Source organism: Spinacia oleracea, chromosome 4 (assembly GCF_020520425.1).
Source record: "Spinacia oleracea cultivar Varoflay chromosome 4, BTI_SOV_V1, whole genome shotgun sequence".
In the NCBI taxonomy this organism is placed as follows: Eukaryota; Viridiplantae; Streptophyta; class Magnoliopsida; order Caryophyllales; family Amaranthaceae; genus Spinacia; species Spinacia oleracea.
Window position 1 is genome coordinate 12515997 of NC_079490.1, and position 17057 is coordinate 12533053.

The 17057-nt window shown below is 36.0% G+C and overlaps 2 protein-coding genes across 2 annotated transcripts; both read left to right on the forward strand.

Moving 5' to 3' along the window:
- The first annotated feature begins 1026 nt into the window (after positions 1 to 1026).
- Positions 1027 to 4135, forward strand: LOC110781426 (uncharacterized). Its single transcript, XM_056841381.1, has 4 exons — positions 1027 to 1194; positions 1327 to 2682; positions 2781 to 3129; positions 3313 to 4135. The coding sequence occupies exons 1-4, from the start codon at positions 1027 to 1029 to the stop codon at positions 3477 to 3479; spliced, it is 2040 nt and encodes a 679-aa protein (XP_056697359.1). The 3' UTR covers positions 3480 to 4135.
- Positions 4136 to 12894: 8759 nt separating this feature from the next.
- On the forward strand, positions 12895 to 17041 carry LOC110775827 (ribosomal lysine N-methyltransferase 3). Its single transcript, XM_056842439.1, has 5 exons — positions 12895 to 13035; positions 13125 to 13497; positions 14933 to 15129; positions 15374 to 15647; positions 15857 to 17041. Exons 1-5 carry the CDS (start codon positions 13025 to 13027, stop codon positions 16526 to 16528), a joined length of 1527 nt encoding a protein of 508 aa, XP_056698417.1. The 5' UTR covers positions 12895 to 13024; the 3' UTR covers positions 16529 to 17041.
- Positions 17042 to 17057: the final 16 nt, after the last annotated feature.

A 17057-nucleotide genomic window follows, 5' to 3' on the forward strand; every position in this document is an offset into this window, starting at 1 on the left:
TTGTCTGACGGACGTTAACCCTCCGTTACCATGTTTTTACCTTGTTGCCCTTACTTGTCCTTTCTGGCGCCATATCAAAAAAGAAAAAAAGAAAAAAAAAAAATTCAAAACCTAACTTCCCAACTTCTTCCTCGACATTTCTCTCTGTTCTCTTACACCATTAGAGAGCACTTGAGTACCAAACCAAAGAGAGAGAAAGATCGAAATTCGCTGGGATTTGTGTAAAACAACTCGCAATAGTTAGTCGAAGTAAATCCCCACGAAAAGATCGACAATTTGGTCCAAAAATCTGCAGTTTTCGCGAGTCCTACAAAAGTGGGTGCAAGGAGAGCAAAGGACTGGAATTTGTGGCTTCAACTTCATCAAAATTGTGTCAAGGTTAGTTCACTCAATTCGTTTCTTGTTCTTGGTGCTATTTTTTGCGAATTTTGCTTTGATTAGGGTTAGGGTTTTGCTAAAATCGTGATTTTTCCATGAGATGGGTTAACTTGAATTTTTGGGTGTTAATGGTAAAACATAGTGTCTGGTTGTGCTTTGTTGTTTTGCCTAATGATTTAGTTCATTAATTTGAATTTTTGTGTTGTGTTTATTGTTTGTATAGGATGGTCGCAATTTGGTTGTTATGTCATTATAATGATCGGAATTTTGATGTGAGGGTACAAGATACTGATGAAACGAACTACATGGATTTGGTTGATGACTTGTTTGATGATTCTATTAAGCAAGATGTTCTGATTCCCGATTTATTTAGATTGTTTTATGTTAATCCTAGTACGAATAAAAGAGTAGAATTGTTGAATGATGTTGGTTTGATGGGCATGTGGGGTTTATTTAAGCGCACAGATACTGTGGAAATATGGATAGAGAAGGCAAATGAGAAGGAAACTTCAATCCAATTTAGGACTGCAGTTAAGAAAAGGAAGGATAGGAAGGAAAGGAAGGCTGCAGAACTTAGAAGGAAAGCTGAGGAGTTTGAGAGGGAGAGGGAAGAGGAAAGGAGAAACATGGTAACAACATGGTAACAACATGGTGGCAGTTGAGGTGCCTGTGTATGATGTTGAGGATTTAAGCGTAGAGTACGTACGTGTTTACAGCTCACAACATGCTGACTGCTTTTCCCCGGGAGGTTCCCAACCACCAAATACACAAAAAGAGCCTTCACCACCACCAAGAGAGCCCTCACCACCACCAAATGTTCCATCACCACCAAGAGAGCCCTCACCACCACCAAATAATCCATCACCACCACCAAGAAGTCCCTCACCACCACCAAATAATCCATCACCACCACCAAGAAGTCCCTCACCACCACCAACCTCACCACAGACACAACCACAGCAACAACAACAACAGAAAGAACATCAGCAACAACCACAAACAGAACATCAACAACAACAACAAACAGAACAACAGCAACACCAACCCACAGAACAGCAGCAACAACATCAAACAGAACACCAGCCAGATCAGACACCCCCTCCTAACAGGGCTGAGTTAAACAAAGGGAGGGGTTTCAGAATTTCCAGAAGTCATGCTAAGAAGACGGGTGAGTTTGTTCCTAAGAAGAGGGGGGGAAGGCCTGCTGGTTCAAGGGTGAGGAAACCCACTGCATACAATGTGGAGGAAGAGGAGCAATGGGATGATGAGAGTGATGATGAAAATTTTGAGGAGAGTGAGAGTGATAGTGAAACTGGTTTCAACTCCGACGATTTCATTGACGAAGAAATTGAAGAAGATGAAGAACAAGATGTTCTTAAGGAGGTAATTTCTGAGAGAAGTTTTGAGGATCATTTAGATGGGAGTAATAAGCTGGATAATTTGTATGCAAATGGGAAAGTTGTGGGAAGCATGCCATGGGGGACTATCAAGTTGCAACCATGGATGATATTCCAAAGCAAGACACACTTCATGGAGGTCTTCAGAGACTTTTGTATTCAAGAGGGATTTGCTGTGAGTGTTGAAAAGGCTGATACAACCAGATTCACTGCAATGTGTCTGGTTGAGTCATGCAATTGGAGGATCCATGCCTGTGTGTTGTTGGATGGGGTCAGTTGGGCCATTAAAACTCTTGTCAGTGAGCACAAGTCTTGTGGGAGACTTGAGGAGAATCCCATGGTGACATCTCAGTGGCTATGCACCAAACTACTTCCTGACATTGAAGCAAATCCAGAAATCCCAATTAAGACACTTCAAAGAAAGGCATTGGGGATTTATAGGGTACAAGTGAAACAGAGGTTGATGTACAAGGTGAGAAACCTCGGGAGGCAGCAAATTTATGGAGGTTTTGATGAGTCATATGCCCTTTTACCATCCTATGCTGAAATGATCAAATCTACCAATCCTGGGAGTTATGCCTTGGTCACTTGGACTGCAGATTCTGGTAACGTGACACCCCGTTTCAAGGCTTGCTTTTTCTCCTTTGCTGCACAAGTTAGGGGTTTCTTAAGAGGTTGTAGGCCTATCATAGGCATTGATGGTGCACATTTGAGTGGATACTATAAGGGAATTCTCCTCACTGCAGTTGCTATCGATGGGAATAATGAGATTTTTCCATTAGCCTATAGCATTGTGAGTACGGAGAGTATGGACACATGGTCCTATTTTTTCAGAAGTTTGAAGGCTTTGTTTGTTCAACATGGGTGCCAGAGGGATGACTGGACTTTTATTAGTGACAGAATGAGGGTAATTACTCCTCCCTTTCTTGGTTTTTATTATTTGTAGTATTGTTTATATTTTTTTTCAGTTTTCTGGTTATTGAAACTTGGAATTGTGTTATGCAGGGAGTAGAATCTGCTTTGTATGATGTTTTCCCCAAAGCAGTCAGGAGGGTCTGTGCTCAGCATCTGTATACCAACTGCAGACAAGCTGGATACAGTGGCACAGCCTTCCATGACTTGTTCTGGGTTGCTGCTGATGCATACAATCCATATGTCTTCAACAAAGCCATGGAAAAGATTGGCAAACTCATCCCAGAAGCAGTGGGATATCTTGACAAAGTGCCTGAACAGTGGTCCAGACACAAGTTTGATGTTGGGGTCACTTGTGATCACAACACCACCAACTTTGTGGAATCCTTCAACGCGTGTACCAAACCCTTTAGGGATCTTCCTGTTTTGTCACTTCTTGAAGGTAATCCTTTACATTTTATCCTATTTTTGTGTCATTGGAACTTATTTATTTAGGTTTGTATTCAAGTGTCCGAGTCGGGTTTGTGTTCAAGTGTCCGAGTCGGGTATGTGTTCAAGTTTCCGAGTCGGGTATTTATTTTGCATTAAAATGTGTGATGCCAATTATTGTATTCTGTTATGTTAGAAATAAGGTCTTGGTGCATGACGAAGATCGGGGCCAGATTTGATAAAGCTGTTGACATTGGACCCGATCAATTGACGCCATATGCTACTAAGGAGCTTGAAGAGAGGAGTGCTGACTCGAGGTTCTGTTATGCAACTAATGCTGGGGGGGTGAATTTGAGGTTTTAGATGGTCATGTGAAGTTCCCTATTAGGCTTGCTGCTAGAGTTTGTGGTTGTGGGAAATGGCAAGGGTGTGGTATACCTTGCAAGCATGCTATTAGGGTAATATACCATCAAAGACTCAATCCTACAGATTTTGTTTCTCCTTACTTCAAAGGGGCAGCCTATAAGCTCACATACTCAGAGCATATTCACCCCATGCCTGACTCAACACAGTGGCCTACATTTGAGCTACCTAGGATTCTTCCCCCACTAATGAGAAGGGCAGCTGGCAGACCAGCCAAGCAGAGAAGAAGAGGTGCTCATGAGAAGAAGAGGGGGAAAAGAAACACCACTGTCAAGTGTGGGAAATGCAAGCAAATTGGGCATAACTCAAGAACCTGTAAAGGAGGTTCCACTGCAAAACAGAGGAAAGAATCTGCTGCAGCTGCTGCTGGTTCTGCTGGTGCATCAACATCTGGTGCTAGGAAGAGGAAGGCTCCAACATCTAATGCATCGAGCAGCAAGAAGTCCAAAGCTGCATAACTAGAAGTAAGCTTAGGATTCAGTTTAGTATTTCTGTTTTAAAGCTTAGGTTTATTTTGAAAAACAACTTAGGTTGTGGCACATTTTGGCATTTTTTTGTAAAGCTACCCACAACTTGATGTTCGGTTTATTTTGGAAACAAACTATTCCAGTTACGAGTTCAAAGACTTGCATATTATTGATAAATGAAATTCATGTGCTCGTGCCATTACAACCATCATTGTTTGTCTTGATTACTTCTTTACTACAAACATTAGACACAAAAATATTACAATTCCTATTTTAATTGCTGCAGCTTGGAATTTTTTGAGCTCTTTCACTCTTTTCTTCAGTTTCTTCAGTTCGTCACTTATATTGTCGTTGTCTTCCGATGTTCCCTCATACTCAATATTGCTCTGTTGCTGTTGGTGTTGTTGATTTTGGTGTAGAACACTTCCTTTGCACCACATAAAATGGTTACAAGGATCACACTTGTAATATAGCCTCTGTGGATTTTTGGATGTCTCGGAGCTTTTTATTGCACATTTTTTGGAACAAATAGGACAACATTTGTTTGGAACAAGTATGTATGAAAACAGATTGGATGATGATGTATTGGAACAAGAACTCATGCTGTGTTGTTGTTCTTGCTGCTCTGTTGTTGCTGCTTCTGTTGTTGATGCTTCTGTTGTTGCTGCTTCTGTTGTTTGTTATTGTTGTTGTTGTGTTGTGTTGTTCTTGCTGCTGGTGTTGTCTATTCTTGTTGTTGCTGTGTTGTTCTTGCTGCTGGTGTTGTGTTGTGTAGAAGTCCTTGCTGCTGCTGCTATTGGTGTTTGTTCTTGTTGCTCTGTTGTCTTGTTATTCTTGCTGTTGCTGCTGCTGCTGTTGTTGTTTGTTCTTGTTGTTGCTGCTGCTGGTGTTGCAGGGTTCTGCTTGTTGTTGGTGCTCCTGTTGCAGTGTTGTGGTTGTGCAGGTGGGGGTTTGGGGTGGACTGTTTGTGCAGTTGGGGGGGATTGGGGTTTAGGGCAGTGTGGTGTTGTTGTTGGGTATGGTATATATAAGGGAAATTAGTGTATGGGTGACTGCAACGGCTATATTATTCAAATTCAACGGCTAGTTTTTGGAAAAAAAATTACCAAACCTCAGGGGTATTTGGTGCTTTTTACCAAACCTCAGGGGTATTCGGTGCATTATGTTTTAACGAACTAACTGCCTAACGGAGGGTTAACGTCCGTCAGACAAAAGGGCATTTAATGATATTATTGCATACGTCAGGGGTGTTTGGTGCATTTTGGAAAGTTTAGGGGTATTTGGTGCATTAAAGTAAACCTCAGGGGCATTTGGTGAAAAATCCGTTTTTTTTTTGAATGGAATAGGAAAATAATAAATCGTCATACGCCATCTACAACAATAATTAGCCCTAAATAACATATAATCTAAAACATCAATATGAAATTCTTGATTTCCCCTCAAAAAAAAAAAAAAAAATTATGAAATTCTTAATTTAATTTACTACTCCGTATGTTCAATTTATAATCTTTTTTTTTAGGGAAAAGTTAGGCTTTTTTATTAACTCATATCAAGATTCGCCAAAGTTTTAATACTTTGAGGGAACGAATTCATACAAATTAACTCCGTACTACCACGAGTATCCCGCCGTGCAACATGGTGAGCTACCGTATTGCCTACCCTTTTCACATGAGAAATAACAAAAGCTTCAAAAGAATTAGCTAACTTGCTAATATCGTCATAGAGTAGCCATTCCGGGGCACATCCTTTGGTCCTGTTATCAATCGTCCTTGCTACATTAAGTGCATCACCTTCGACCCAAATTCTCTCATAGCCAAATCTCCTTGCTACCACCATTCCGTATCATACAGCAGCAATTTCAGCACACTCCACATCTAGCTCCCCCTAAGATCCTTCGAACAACAGCCACCAAAATTTCCCCCCTCTCATTTCTTGCCACCATCCATAAAATTTTATATCTACAAACAAATTAGAATATGACAAATACATAAAATTTTAAATCAAATAAAACTTTGTTTCAACAAAGTTGTGACCGTATTATATCGAATTTTCTGTATGTTCTCTTTTATATCGTTATTATTTACAACTTTTTTCGAATAGGGGGTTCGGTTGTAGTTGTGAACTTGTGATACAGATGATTTCCGTTTGATTTATATGAGTGTACTCCAAAGATTGGTCTGAAAAGAAAAATAAACTATTTGTATTACGATATACTCATGAAACTCAACCAAAACAAAGTTCGCCGTATGGATACTTACTACACTCAAATGTATAGTTTTATTGAAATTAAAAATTAAAACAAAAGTAATTAAATTTAAGAGAATGGACGTAAATACCCTAAATGATGATTTTTCGTAAATTTCATTAACATTTCGGGAAAACTTTAAGAGTATTTTATATTTTTCTTAAAACCCAAGGGTTATTTCATGAAAAAAACCGTTTTTTTGTTGTTGGTATACAACATTGATTTTTGGTACTATTCACATGATTAAGTTTGGCCTACTCCATCAGTTCAACAATATGTGCAATACTTTGTTTTACTTGTAGCTTAATGCACTTATTGTCTTGATTGTTTAATTCAACAAATGGATACTTGATATGATAAAAAGGTGATAGAGTAATATTTTATTAACACATAATACGTAGTAAGTATATAAATTAAAGCAAAAAGATAGTGGGGCCGGTAAATAATAATTAGGGATGTCAATGGGGCGGATACGGAAGTATGTCCTTTCATCTTTTCCCCATCACTCACATATGTTAGGTACAAAATTTATCCCCACTCCCACAACGGGTACAAAACTAAAACTATCTACGGACTACGCCCCACCATATACTTAGGTATCCACACCCACCTAATACTCTCTTTACCATCCGTCCATCCCCAAGATCCACCCCCACGTTATCAAATTGTAATTACAATTCCACAAAAATAATCACAAAAGAGTAAAAATTAAATACATAGATTTTTTGTCGATTTGCTAAATTTATATTTATCATATTATTTTCGGATTTTTCATGAAATGCCCCTGAGGTTTGTCTTAATGCACCAAATACCCCTAAACTTTCCAAAATGCACCAAATACCCCTAAGGTTTAATATAAATACACAAAATGCCCAAAATGACTATTTTCCGTTAACTCCGTTAACTTATCCGTTAACTTTAACTTTAATTTAATTTAATTTTTCTCTTTACCTTTTAATTTCTTCTTTTTTCATTTGTTTTTCTCTCTCCCCCCTTCCTTCTTCCCTGTTAAAAATGGCAGCCAATTTTTCTGGGTTGGAAGCACCATGACAGCTCTTCTCTTCCTCACCACCACCACACACCGCCATGCTAACCCCTTCTCTTCCTCACCACCACCACCCCACACCGCCACCGCCACCGCTAGACAAACACATACATCGATTTTCCTCTCTCAAAATCCAGATCCCAAAAAATTGATCCCCAAATCAGTAATGGGGGATTTTAATCAACCATTGTTGCCAGTTGCCTTGACCGTAACGGAGGGGGAAGTGAGGGGAAGGGAAACGACGCCGGCGAGGAAGGCGAAGTGGAGTTTGGTGGCGGCGGCAGTGGGGAATGAGGAAGGTGGGGGAAGTGAGGGGGAGGGAAACGCGGGTTTGGTGGTGGCGACAGCAGTGGGTAAGGTGGGGGAGGGGAGGGAAACGCCGCCGGTGAGGAAGGGGGAGTGGGGTTTGATGGTGGTAGCATGGCGGTGGTGGGGTTTGGTGGTGGCGGCATGGCTGCATTCTCTCTCCTCTAATTCGTTGATTCTGTGAGGATGGAGGTGGTTGCAAGGATGGAGCTATGGTTGGTGTTGATAATGGAGAGAGAGGAATTAGGGGTTTGACATGGTGGTGGTGGGACTTGAGGAGACAGAACAAAGGCAACAACAAGGTTGGAATGGAGAATCCAAATTTTTTTGGGGTAATTGGTTTTTTCAGACAATAGTTAATTAATTTAATTAAGGATTAATTAATTTAATTAAGGATTAGTTAATGTGATTAAGGTTAATTAATATAATTAAAGGTTAATTAATGTAATTAAGGGTTAATTAATATAATTAAGGGTTAATGTTAGGATAAATAAAGAAAACGGTTTATTAAGGGCAAAAATGTAAACATACGCTAACGGGGACTTAACGTCCGTTAGCCTTGTGGGCATTTTGTGTATTTATACTAAATCTCGGGGGTATTTGGTGCATTTTGGAAAGTTTAAGGGTATTTGGTGCATTAACACAAACCTCAGGGGCATTTCATGAAAAATCCGTATTATTTTTACAAAGCCAATACATACAATAAGAATATGAAATAAACTATATTATATATATTGAATAAAAAAGTAAAATATATTTTACATAGTGCATTTAGAACTAAAAGATTTCGAAGAGAGTGGGGCGGTGGCGGATATGGTGCAAGTACATTTTAAAATCCGTACCAGCCTTCGTACCATGACGGGTACAATTTTTGTCCCCTTCCATGCTCCATCACTCACCACACCTTAACCCATCCCCGTCTAGTTTGGGTAGATGCGGGACGAATCTCCCCCTTAATTTGTTCCATTGACATCCCTAGCCCCTAAGGGTAATAGGATAAGTAGGAGGGAGAGAAATAATAAAAAGAACATAAAGTGGGTGAGTGGAATGGGAAAAAAGAATAAAATACTTCGTAGTATAATTTAAGGTTAACAAAAGCGAAAAGTGTTGCACTTGTTATGAAATGTCCTAATAAGGAAAATGTTGCACTTATTATGAAATGAAGGGGTATGTTGTTTAATTTTGCAAAATAAAAATCATAATGACGCTCGATCTTCGTATATTCATTTACAAGACTCCAAAGCACGTTAATACTCTGTATCACTGTATGTATTTCTTAGATCCATCTCAATGCATATTTTAATTTAACTTTTTTTTTGTGATGAAGTAACTAAGTGAAACGAACGGAACGAACTCTTAATGCGCGAATGGTGCATGGGTGTGCACGTAGATCTACGTGCACCTGCAACAAAACGCAAAAACATTAAAACAAAACGCAAAAAACAAACATAAAGCAAAAAACGAAAAAGAACGTAATAAACTAAACAAAAAGAACATAATAGAGTAAACGAAAAGAACATTAACCAAAACATGAAAAGAACACTAATGTTAAAAACCAAAGAAAATGTAAAAATGAAAATAACATATTCTCTCTCCTGATAAACTATAGAATGAACAACTATTTTTCAAAAAGAACATCATGTGAAAAATGCAACAAAAAAGCAACAAGAAAAATTAAGTATCGATAATATTATAAATTTTTTTAAAAAACGGTAAAAAAGTTAAAAAGAACACAAAATAATTAAAAAAGAACAACAACTTTTTTATAAAACACAAAGAACAAAATAAAAAAATAACAAAATAACAAAAACTCAAAATTAAAAAAAAGAACGACAACAAAAAAGGAAAAAATAACAAAACACATGAAAAAGAACAACATTTTCTTTTTCCTTATCAAACAAAAGAACAGAATGAAAGGGATGAAAAGAACAACGGATCTATGTTCTTTAATTAGTTGTATTTGTTCTTTTCAAACCATTTAGTGTTCTAATTAAAAAGACAAAAACAACGATATATTTGGATGCACTTAAAACTAGATCTATATTTTTATTTAAAGGTATTTTTGTTCTTATCCCACACATCAAATCTATGTTCTTTTATTAAGTGTTATTTGTTCTATTCAAACGATTTTATGTTCTAATTAAAAACTAAATCTATATTATTTTTAAAGTATTTTTGTTATTTTGCCTTGAATCAGACTATGTTCTTTTTTAAGTGTCATTTGTTCTTTCAACCATTATATGTTCTAATTAAAATGAAACGACAAAATTTGAAGAACTTTAAACCAGATCTTTGGTATTTTGAATTTATTAATGTTCTTTTCCTATGCTTTATGTGTTCTTATTAAGAAAAGAAGACGAGACTGCAATGAAGTTGTTGAACTTAAAATCAGATCTACAATGTTGCTATGTTCGTTCACAAGTGTAGTTTGTTCTTTTAATAAATTGTGTTTTAATGGTTTTAGACTTAAAAACATAAATTTCTTCCTTTTAAAATATTTTTTGTTCTTTTAATTAAAAAAACAATAATTGTGTTACGTGTTAAAATAATATCTATGTTATTTTAAAAGTCGTTTTATACTATTAATATAATTTATTTATTTTTTTAAATTCAAAATGTGTTTTAATTTTATAAAAATAATCATTAACTGTATCAAAAAAAACTCTCTAAAAAATTAAAAGAACAATCTATGTTTATATAAAAGAACAAACTATGTTGATTTAGAAGAACAAACTATGTTGATGACACAGTAAAAGTAAGTTATGAAAACAACGTTAGAATTTGAAAATAACATTATAGGAAAGAACAAGGAAGCGTACCTTAAATGCTTGATCAACGTTGATCAGGAGCATCAATATCTTTTAATAAATCTTCAAAAAGTGATCTCAATACTTGTAAATTATCATGCTCTACTATGATTCTCTTTTTTCGAAAACTAGCCAAATTGAACTAGTATTTTTCTAAATTCACTCATTTTCAACAAAGGAGAAACATTCATAAGGAATTTTAGAGAGAGAATAAGGAGAAAATGTATTTTTTTACTCTCTTTCACTCACTATATCACTCTTTCTCTCTCAAAAAATCTCTATTATGTTGGGAGAATATAAATTCTCTCCTCTTTCTCTCTCTAAAATGTATTTTTAAAATTCTAAAATGACTAATGGTTATGATTCTTAAGTATAATGATTATATATATATAGTTGCTTGAAAAATAGAAAATGAAGAAATAGGAATTAGAATCAAAGAAGAACAGAGAAGTAGAAAGGAAAAATTCTTAAAGAGTGCATTATAAGAACTATGCACATGTTTTTATTTTGTTCTTTTAACATAATATTATAAAAAGAACAAATGAAAAGACAAAAAGAACAAATAGATCGAGAGACTAAAAGAACAAGTCAAGTACCTTGTCCCACAACAACATATGATTCAGAATCATCATTAGCATCATTCTGTTATGAGTTATCCAGCACATTATTCATAATATCTGAAAAAATAATAAGTTAACATGTACACTAACAAGAAAAAGAACGCAATCAAAAGAAAAAATGATAAATAAAAAGTAACACAAAAAATAACACAATAAAATAAAAATAACAACTTATGAAAGGTAAATGAAGTTGAAAATAATAAAAAAGAATAACACAATATAATAAAATAACAAACTATGAAACGCAAATGATCTAGTCTATCTATTACTTTATACTAAAACAGACACCATAAATGACACATGTCACTTCTTGGTGTAAAATTTTCCCTCCTAAAACATTTTCCTAAAATATCACTACAAGAAAACAGTGATTTAGCGACTGAATTTAGCGACCGTAAGAAAAGTAGTCGGTAAAATACAATTTTACCGACTAATAAAATGGTAGTCGTTAATATTATTTTTTACCGACTAACATTAAGTGGTCGGTAATTTACGACCACTTTGCAGGTAAACTACGACTACTTAATAGTCGTGATTGAATCGACCAAAACTAATATTAAAAAAAAAATTACCGACTACTTTTACCGACTAAATATATACGACTACTTAAATGTAGTCGGAATTTACCGACCAATTTGAGGATTGGTCGTTAAAATAGAGTTTTTTCCGACTACTTTTTAGTCGGAATTTTGCCAAACTCCGATCAGAACATCACCGACAACCCTTTTCCGACTACTTTTAGTCGGTAAAATTTTTTCCGACCAAAAACGCTCTTTTTGCGACTATTTTTGGTGGTCGGAAATTTGCCTTTTTCTTGTAGTGTATATATCTTATTTTATTTTATTTTTATATTAGTTTATAAATTATGACAATAATACATACCACGTAATAATAATTTTGCTAAATACTTTATTATAATATTTTAGTCAAATTGGTACATTAATAATGGAAATTATATTCACTGGATATGTCGGTCAAATTAGCATATTACATATATATAATATGTATATTAGATGAATAAATTTAAATGAGTATGTTTAATTTTTTTTATAATTATGCAGTAGTTTGGGGATATTTAGTTAAATATTTTGTAAAAAAAAAGATCATAATCCGTGCGTGCACGGGATCTAATCTAGTTTTCTACTATAATGAAATTGTTCTTTTAATATGAACATATGTTCTTTAAATATGTTAAACTGTTCTTTTTTGGAAAAAAATCGTAATTACATAATCAAAATCTTCAAAATCAACGATTTCAGCAAAGTCAGCATGTTATTACATAATTTGATTCTTTAAAATCATCAAAATCATCAAAACACGATTGTTATAAAATTAAAATCATCAAAATAGTCAAAATCATCAAAAACACGATTATTGCAAAATCATCAAAACATACAATTTATTATTACAAAATTGAAAAATTACCTCCCAATATCTGATTCTCGGCTGCAGAAATCAGATTTGAAGAAGAAGAATCAATTTAATTTGATGTTGAAGCAGAAAAATCAACGATTTTTTAGGAATTTTCATTACTTTCTCTTTCTAAAATCATTTTAGAAAACCTAGTTCACACTTTCTCTCTCATCTTCATAGTTTAAATTCAAAACATATATCCAAAAGAATATATATTGCAAAAATAGCAGCGAATCAAATAAAAACGCGAAAAACATAGCTGAAAAGAACAGAGCCTTTAATGTTCTTTTGTTCAAGGGGATTGTTCTTTTGTTCAAGAAAAATATTCTTTTTTTTCTCAGAATTTAATAAAACACGCACGTTTTGTGTATTTTATATGTTGTTTTGTTCCCGTTACAACTATAAAAGTGCACACGTCTGCACCATCAAATTTACAACGAACCCATACCAAGTACAGTACCTAACTACCCACTACGGAATATACGACTATCCGGCAATCCCCCAGGGCAAAAAATACAGCCTCTTCTCTGTTCCTGAAAACCCTCTCAAAACCCCCGCCGACGACCTTCATCTCCATCAACAATGGCGTCCAGGTATACATTCTCTCTCCTCCTCTTTCTCCACCTCTCTCCTCATCCCTCATCCCTCTCCCACTAACACACTTCCTCTCTTCTCTATACAGGCGTCTTCGCGCATTCAAGCGATGGATGTCCTCAAACAGCATTCAATTCAGCGACGCCCTAGAATTTCTCGACACAGAAAACGCCGGAATCTGCGTCAAATCGAAATGCGAGCTCAAAGAAGGAGACCTAATCGCTACAATCCCTAAAATTGCTTGCTTGACAATTCGTACTTCCGGCGCTTCGTCGATTATCGAAGCTGCTGATTTAGATGGATGTTTAGGTCTCTGTGTTGCGGTTATGTATGAGAGAAGCTTAGGTTCGGAATCTCCTTGGGCCGGTTACCTTCAATTGTTGCCGAAATTTGAGCCTTTGCCTTTGGTTTGGAGTTTGGATGATATTGATCGTCTTCTGTGTGGTACTGAGCTTCATAAGGTGCGGTTTCAATGTCCACTTAATCTCTCCCCTCGTTGTTGATTGAATTGATTATGTTGACTGTAAGATGATTCATTGAGTTTGTTTAATTTGTCAATTTATCAATTTTGTGTGTTTCATTCTCATTGTTATAGTTTATATAATGTATTGCTCCAGTCGATAGGTTTTGGAGGAATGTAGGCTTTTAGCAATGAGAATGTGTTGGCATTCAACATATTCATGTAGACTGGATTCGATCCCAGATCTCTCCTACCTTCCCCCAGGACTTTAACCTATAACATCTTCCTTTGTTTTTAAAGATGTTGGCTTTCTTTTAAGTCAGCTGTGTTTGCTTCTTAAGTTTTGTCTAAATTGAGCAGATTTTAATTTTGAGCTTGTTGATTAAGCATGAGGCATATTGTAAATTGTGTTGAATTTTGGGAGATTTTTCTAACTTTGTTATGAGCTACCTTTGGTTACAATGCTCGTGTTCAAATATGTTAGTTTAGAGAATTTGTGGCGGTTTTGTATTCAAATATGAGATCATAGTGAAGTTATCAGTGGGAACTGCCTTGAGTTTGATGTTGGAATGGCTTAAACAAGGGGAAAGAAATGTACTTATAGCCTTCTACCAAATGGATAAGGGATGAAAACAAAGGAGGGTTTTGTTTGAATTGGTGATTACTGATTAGCCATTATTATCATTATATAAGGGTGCTTTTTCGTATTTATCTGCCATTTGTTTTATCGTTCACTTAACTTCAGTGTTCAATCTTGACAATGTCACACTGTCACATGAATTCCTCCTATATTCAAGATCAAAAGTTTAAATTTAGTGTTCTATAATTCTATTAGTAGATTTGCTTATGGTCAGAAGCTGTTGGCAGAACTCAGGAACCCATTCTCTTGTTGAAATCTATTTATTCACTTGGATAGCTTTAGTTGTCTAGGGAATATGATTAGATCTTAAATAAACATTTTTATTGAGTAAGCCACTGTTTCCGGTTGTAATTTTTCACAATAAACCATATCGTTTATTTGAAATTTTAGGAAAACTTTGTAACTTGCATCTAGCTTGGGATTTCTTAGATTAACCTATAGGTGTAAAAGACTTGTCTATATTTCCATGCCCAAAGGTTTACATTTATCAGATTTGCATGAGAATCCTTCTAAGCCCCTTTACTTTAACGTGTGTCGTTTACTTCAGAGTTCATTTTCTTTCGGAGACCCTCTATCACAACTCATTGCTCAGACAACAAAAATTCATAACTTCAGCTTCTAGTGAAAGATCCTGATGTTTTCTGTATATATCATTGCTTCAGATATATTATTTCTGCCTAACACATTATAGTAGTAGTTCTCAGATTGTCTAACAAAGGTCACCTTGTTTTGATATGATATAGCTGGGAAAATGGTTTATTTTCCGATTGTGATGAGTTTTGTCACTTGTAGGCAGACAATGAAAGAAGACAAAGCTCTTATCTACGAGGATTGGAAAGAGTGCATTCTACCACTAGTTCATTCTGAAGAACTTTCACTTGATCCAAGTTTTTTTGGTGTTGAAGATTACTTTGCTGCAAAAAGTCTTGTTGCATCTCGATCCTTTCAGATAGATGATTACCATGGCGCTGGTATGGTTCCTTTAGCAGATCTGTAAGTTAGACACTTCCTTCTCGCCCAATGTAGGGTTTCTTCTATCATATTTGCATTATCTAAATAGAGTAACACTGAAGGGTTTTCGGTTATTGCAAAATCCATGATAACATGTTGCTTTCCCATCAAATTTTCTCATTCATCCACCTCTCATTTCCATCCACTTAACACATATTTCAAGAACTTTAGATGCTTGTAACTTTTAGAGATTTTAAACAATACAAAATTCTCTCCTGATAAATAGTTTTAATCACAAGACTGGAGCTGAGGATGTGCACTTCACCACTGCATCATCTCCTGATGAATCTGATGATGGTGCTGAGAGTGTGACTGATGATGAGAATGACAGCAGTAATGAATTTCTAACTGAGACATCTACGTGTAAAGAGAATGGTTCGTCGGGGGCTTCAGTTGTTCAGAGCTCTTCAGGTGTCCCTGACTTTGAATCTGAAGATATACCAGACAATCCCCTGGTGTTGGAAATGATTCTTGTGAAAGATGTCAAAGCCGGTTCAGAGGTTAGCATCTCTCGCCAGACTTAGCCAACCTTTTTGTTATCTAGAATTTCGTCACCCACCCCTATTTTAAGTTGAATGTTCTGGAATTTCTTTGTGAATGATAATTTATTCCATTATGCCTGGTTATAAAGAGGGGTAAGTTTTAAGATGGCATCATCTTTATGGATGCAAACATAGGCTTCCTCTCTGACTTCTCTTAACAATTTCAGGTCTTCAACACATATGGGTATGTGGGCAATGCAGCATTGCTGCATAGATATGGCTTTACAGAACTAGATAATCCTTACGACATTGTCAATATTGATTTGGAATTGGTGCTTCAATGGAGTTCATCTCTCTTCTCTGGTCGTCACAGTAGATCAAGATTATCTCTATGGAGAAAGTTAGGCTACTCTGGGTGTGAAAGTCAGAACTCAGAATACTTCGAAATTTCACATGACGGGGAGCCCCAACTCGAGCTATTGGTTTTGCTTTATATAATCTTATTGTCTGAAGAAACATACACAACGTTAGATCTCACTTTAGCCTCCAAGGGAAATTCAGCCAAGTCTATTATTTCTATCACACCCAAGACAAGTAAACTTCTGCAGGGAGACATTTCTGAAATGAGCAGTGATATGTTATTGACAACGAGTGTCCGCAAGGCTCTGATGTCGCTTGCTGATATAAGAGAGCGTCTGTATGGCACAAGCTCTTTGGAAAATGATATGGAAAGCTTAAGGAAATGTGATTGTATTACAGAAAGGAAGTTGTACCATTCATTGGTCCTTCGTGTTAGTGAAAGAAGGATCATACAGAAACTGAGGACATATGCTGAGGCTGGTGTCAAGTCTCTTAACAAGGCCCTACAGCTACATTCGAGGAAGAAGTTGAAGTCATGATTTAGTTCACTATTTCTTGTGTCATTGAATGGCATTCTTGTGGTCATTTCTAGCTGCATGAATTTGGGAATGGTTTCCCTAAATTATTGGTATTATTGATTTTAAGTCCAGCTATGTAAGAAGCCCTTTAAAGCAAGGGTTTGACGGTGACAGGTGAAAGATTGTCCAACCTTAGAGGAAGGATAGTACAATGTCAAGCTAATGTCCTGCCAGTTGAATTTTTCTTGGGCGAGCAACCCCTGATGAAATCTCGAGCCTTTTACAACTCTTTATCTTCGAAGGCTAAAAAAAGTGGTATCAGGCGTTTCTTTTTGCTTGATTTTTACAGCTGCCCCAATAATCTAGTATGTACTCTATTTCTTGCTCCGTGTTCTCTTCTACACATTACTTTTCTGTTCAGAGTTCAGACTATTTTTGCTAGTTTAAAGGAAGACTATTTAATCTTAAACGTGCACATCCAAAGCATGATGTCTAATTGTCTATGCCTCTGGAAAAAAAAGGTGATTTATTCTACTGCTTTTATTAAATC

Excerpts from the sequence above, each read along its gene's own strand:
- LOC110781426 (XM_056841381.1), top strand. The coding sequence starts at position 1,027 with ATGGTGGCAGTTGAGGTGCCTGTGTATGATGTTGAGGATTTAAGCGTA. Across the intron at positions 1,195-1,326 it reads AGCCCTCACCACCACCAAAT|ACACAACCACAGCAACAACA; the intron begins GTTCCATCACCA and ends ACCTCACCACAG. Across the intron at positions 2,683-2,780 it reads TTATTAGTGACAGAATGAGG|GGAGTAGAATCTGCTTTGTA; the intron begins GTAATTACTCCT and ends TGTGTTATGCAG.
- LOC110775827 (XM_056842439.1), top strand. Across the intron at positions 15,130-15,373 it reads ATGGTTCCTTTAGCAGATCT|TTTTAATCACAAGACTGGAG; the intron begins GTAAGTTAGACA and ends CCTGATAAATAG. Across the intron at positions 15,648-15,856 it reads ATGTCAAAGCCGGTTCAGAG|GTCTTCAACACATATGGGTA; the intron begins GTTAGCATCTCT and ends TAACAATTTCAG.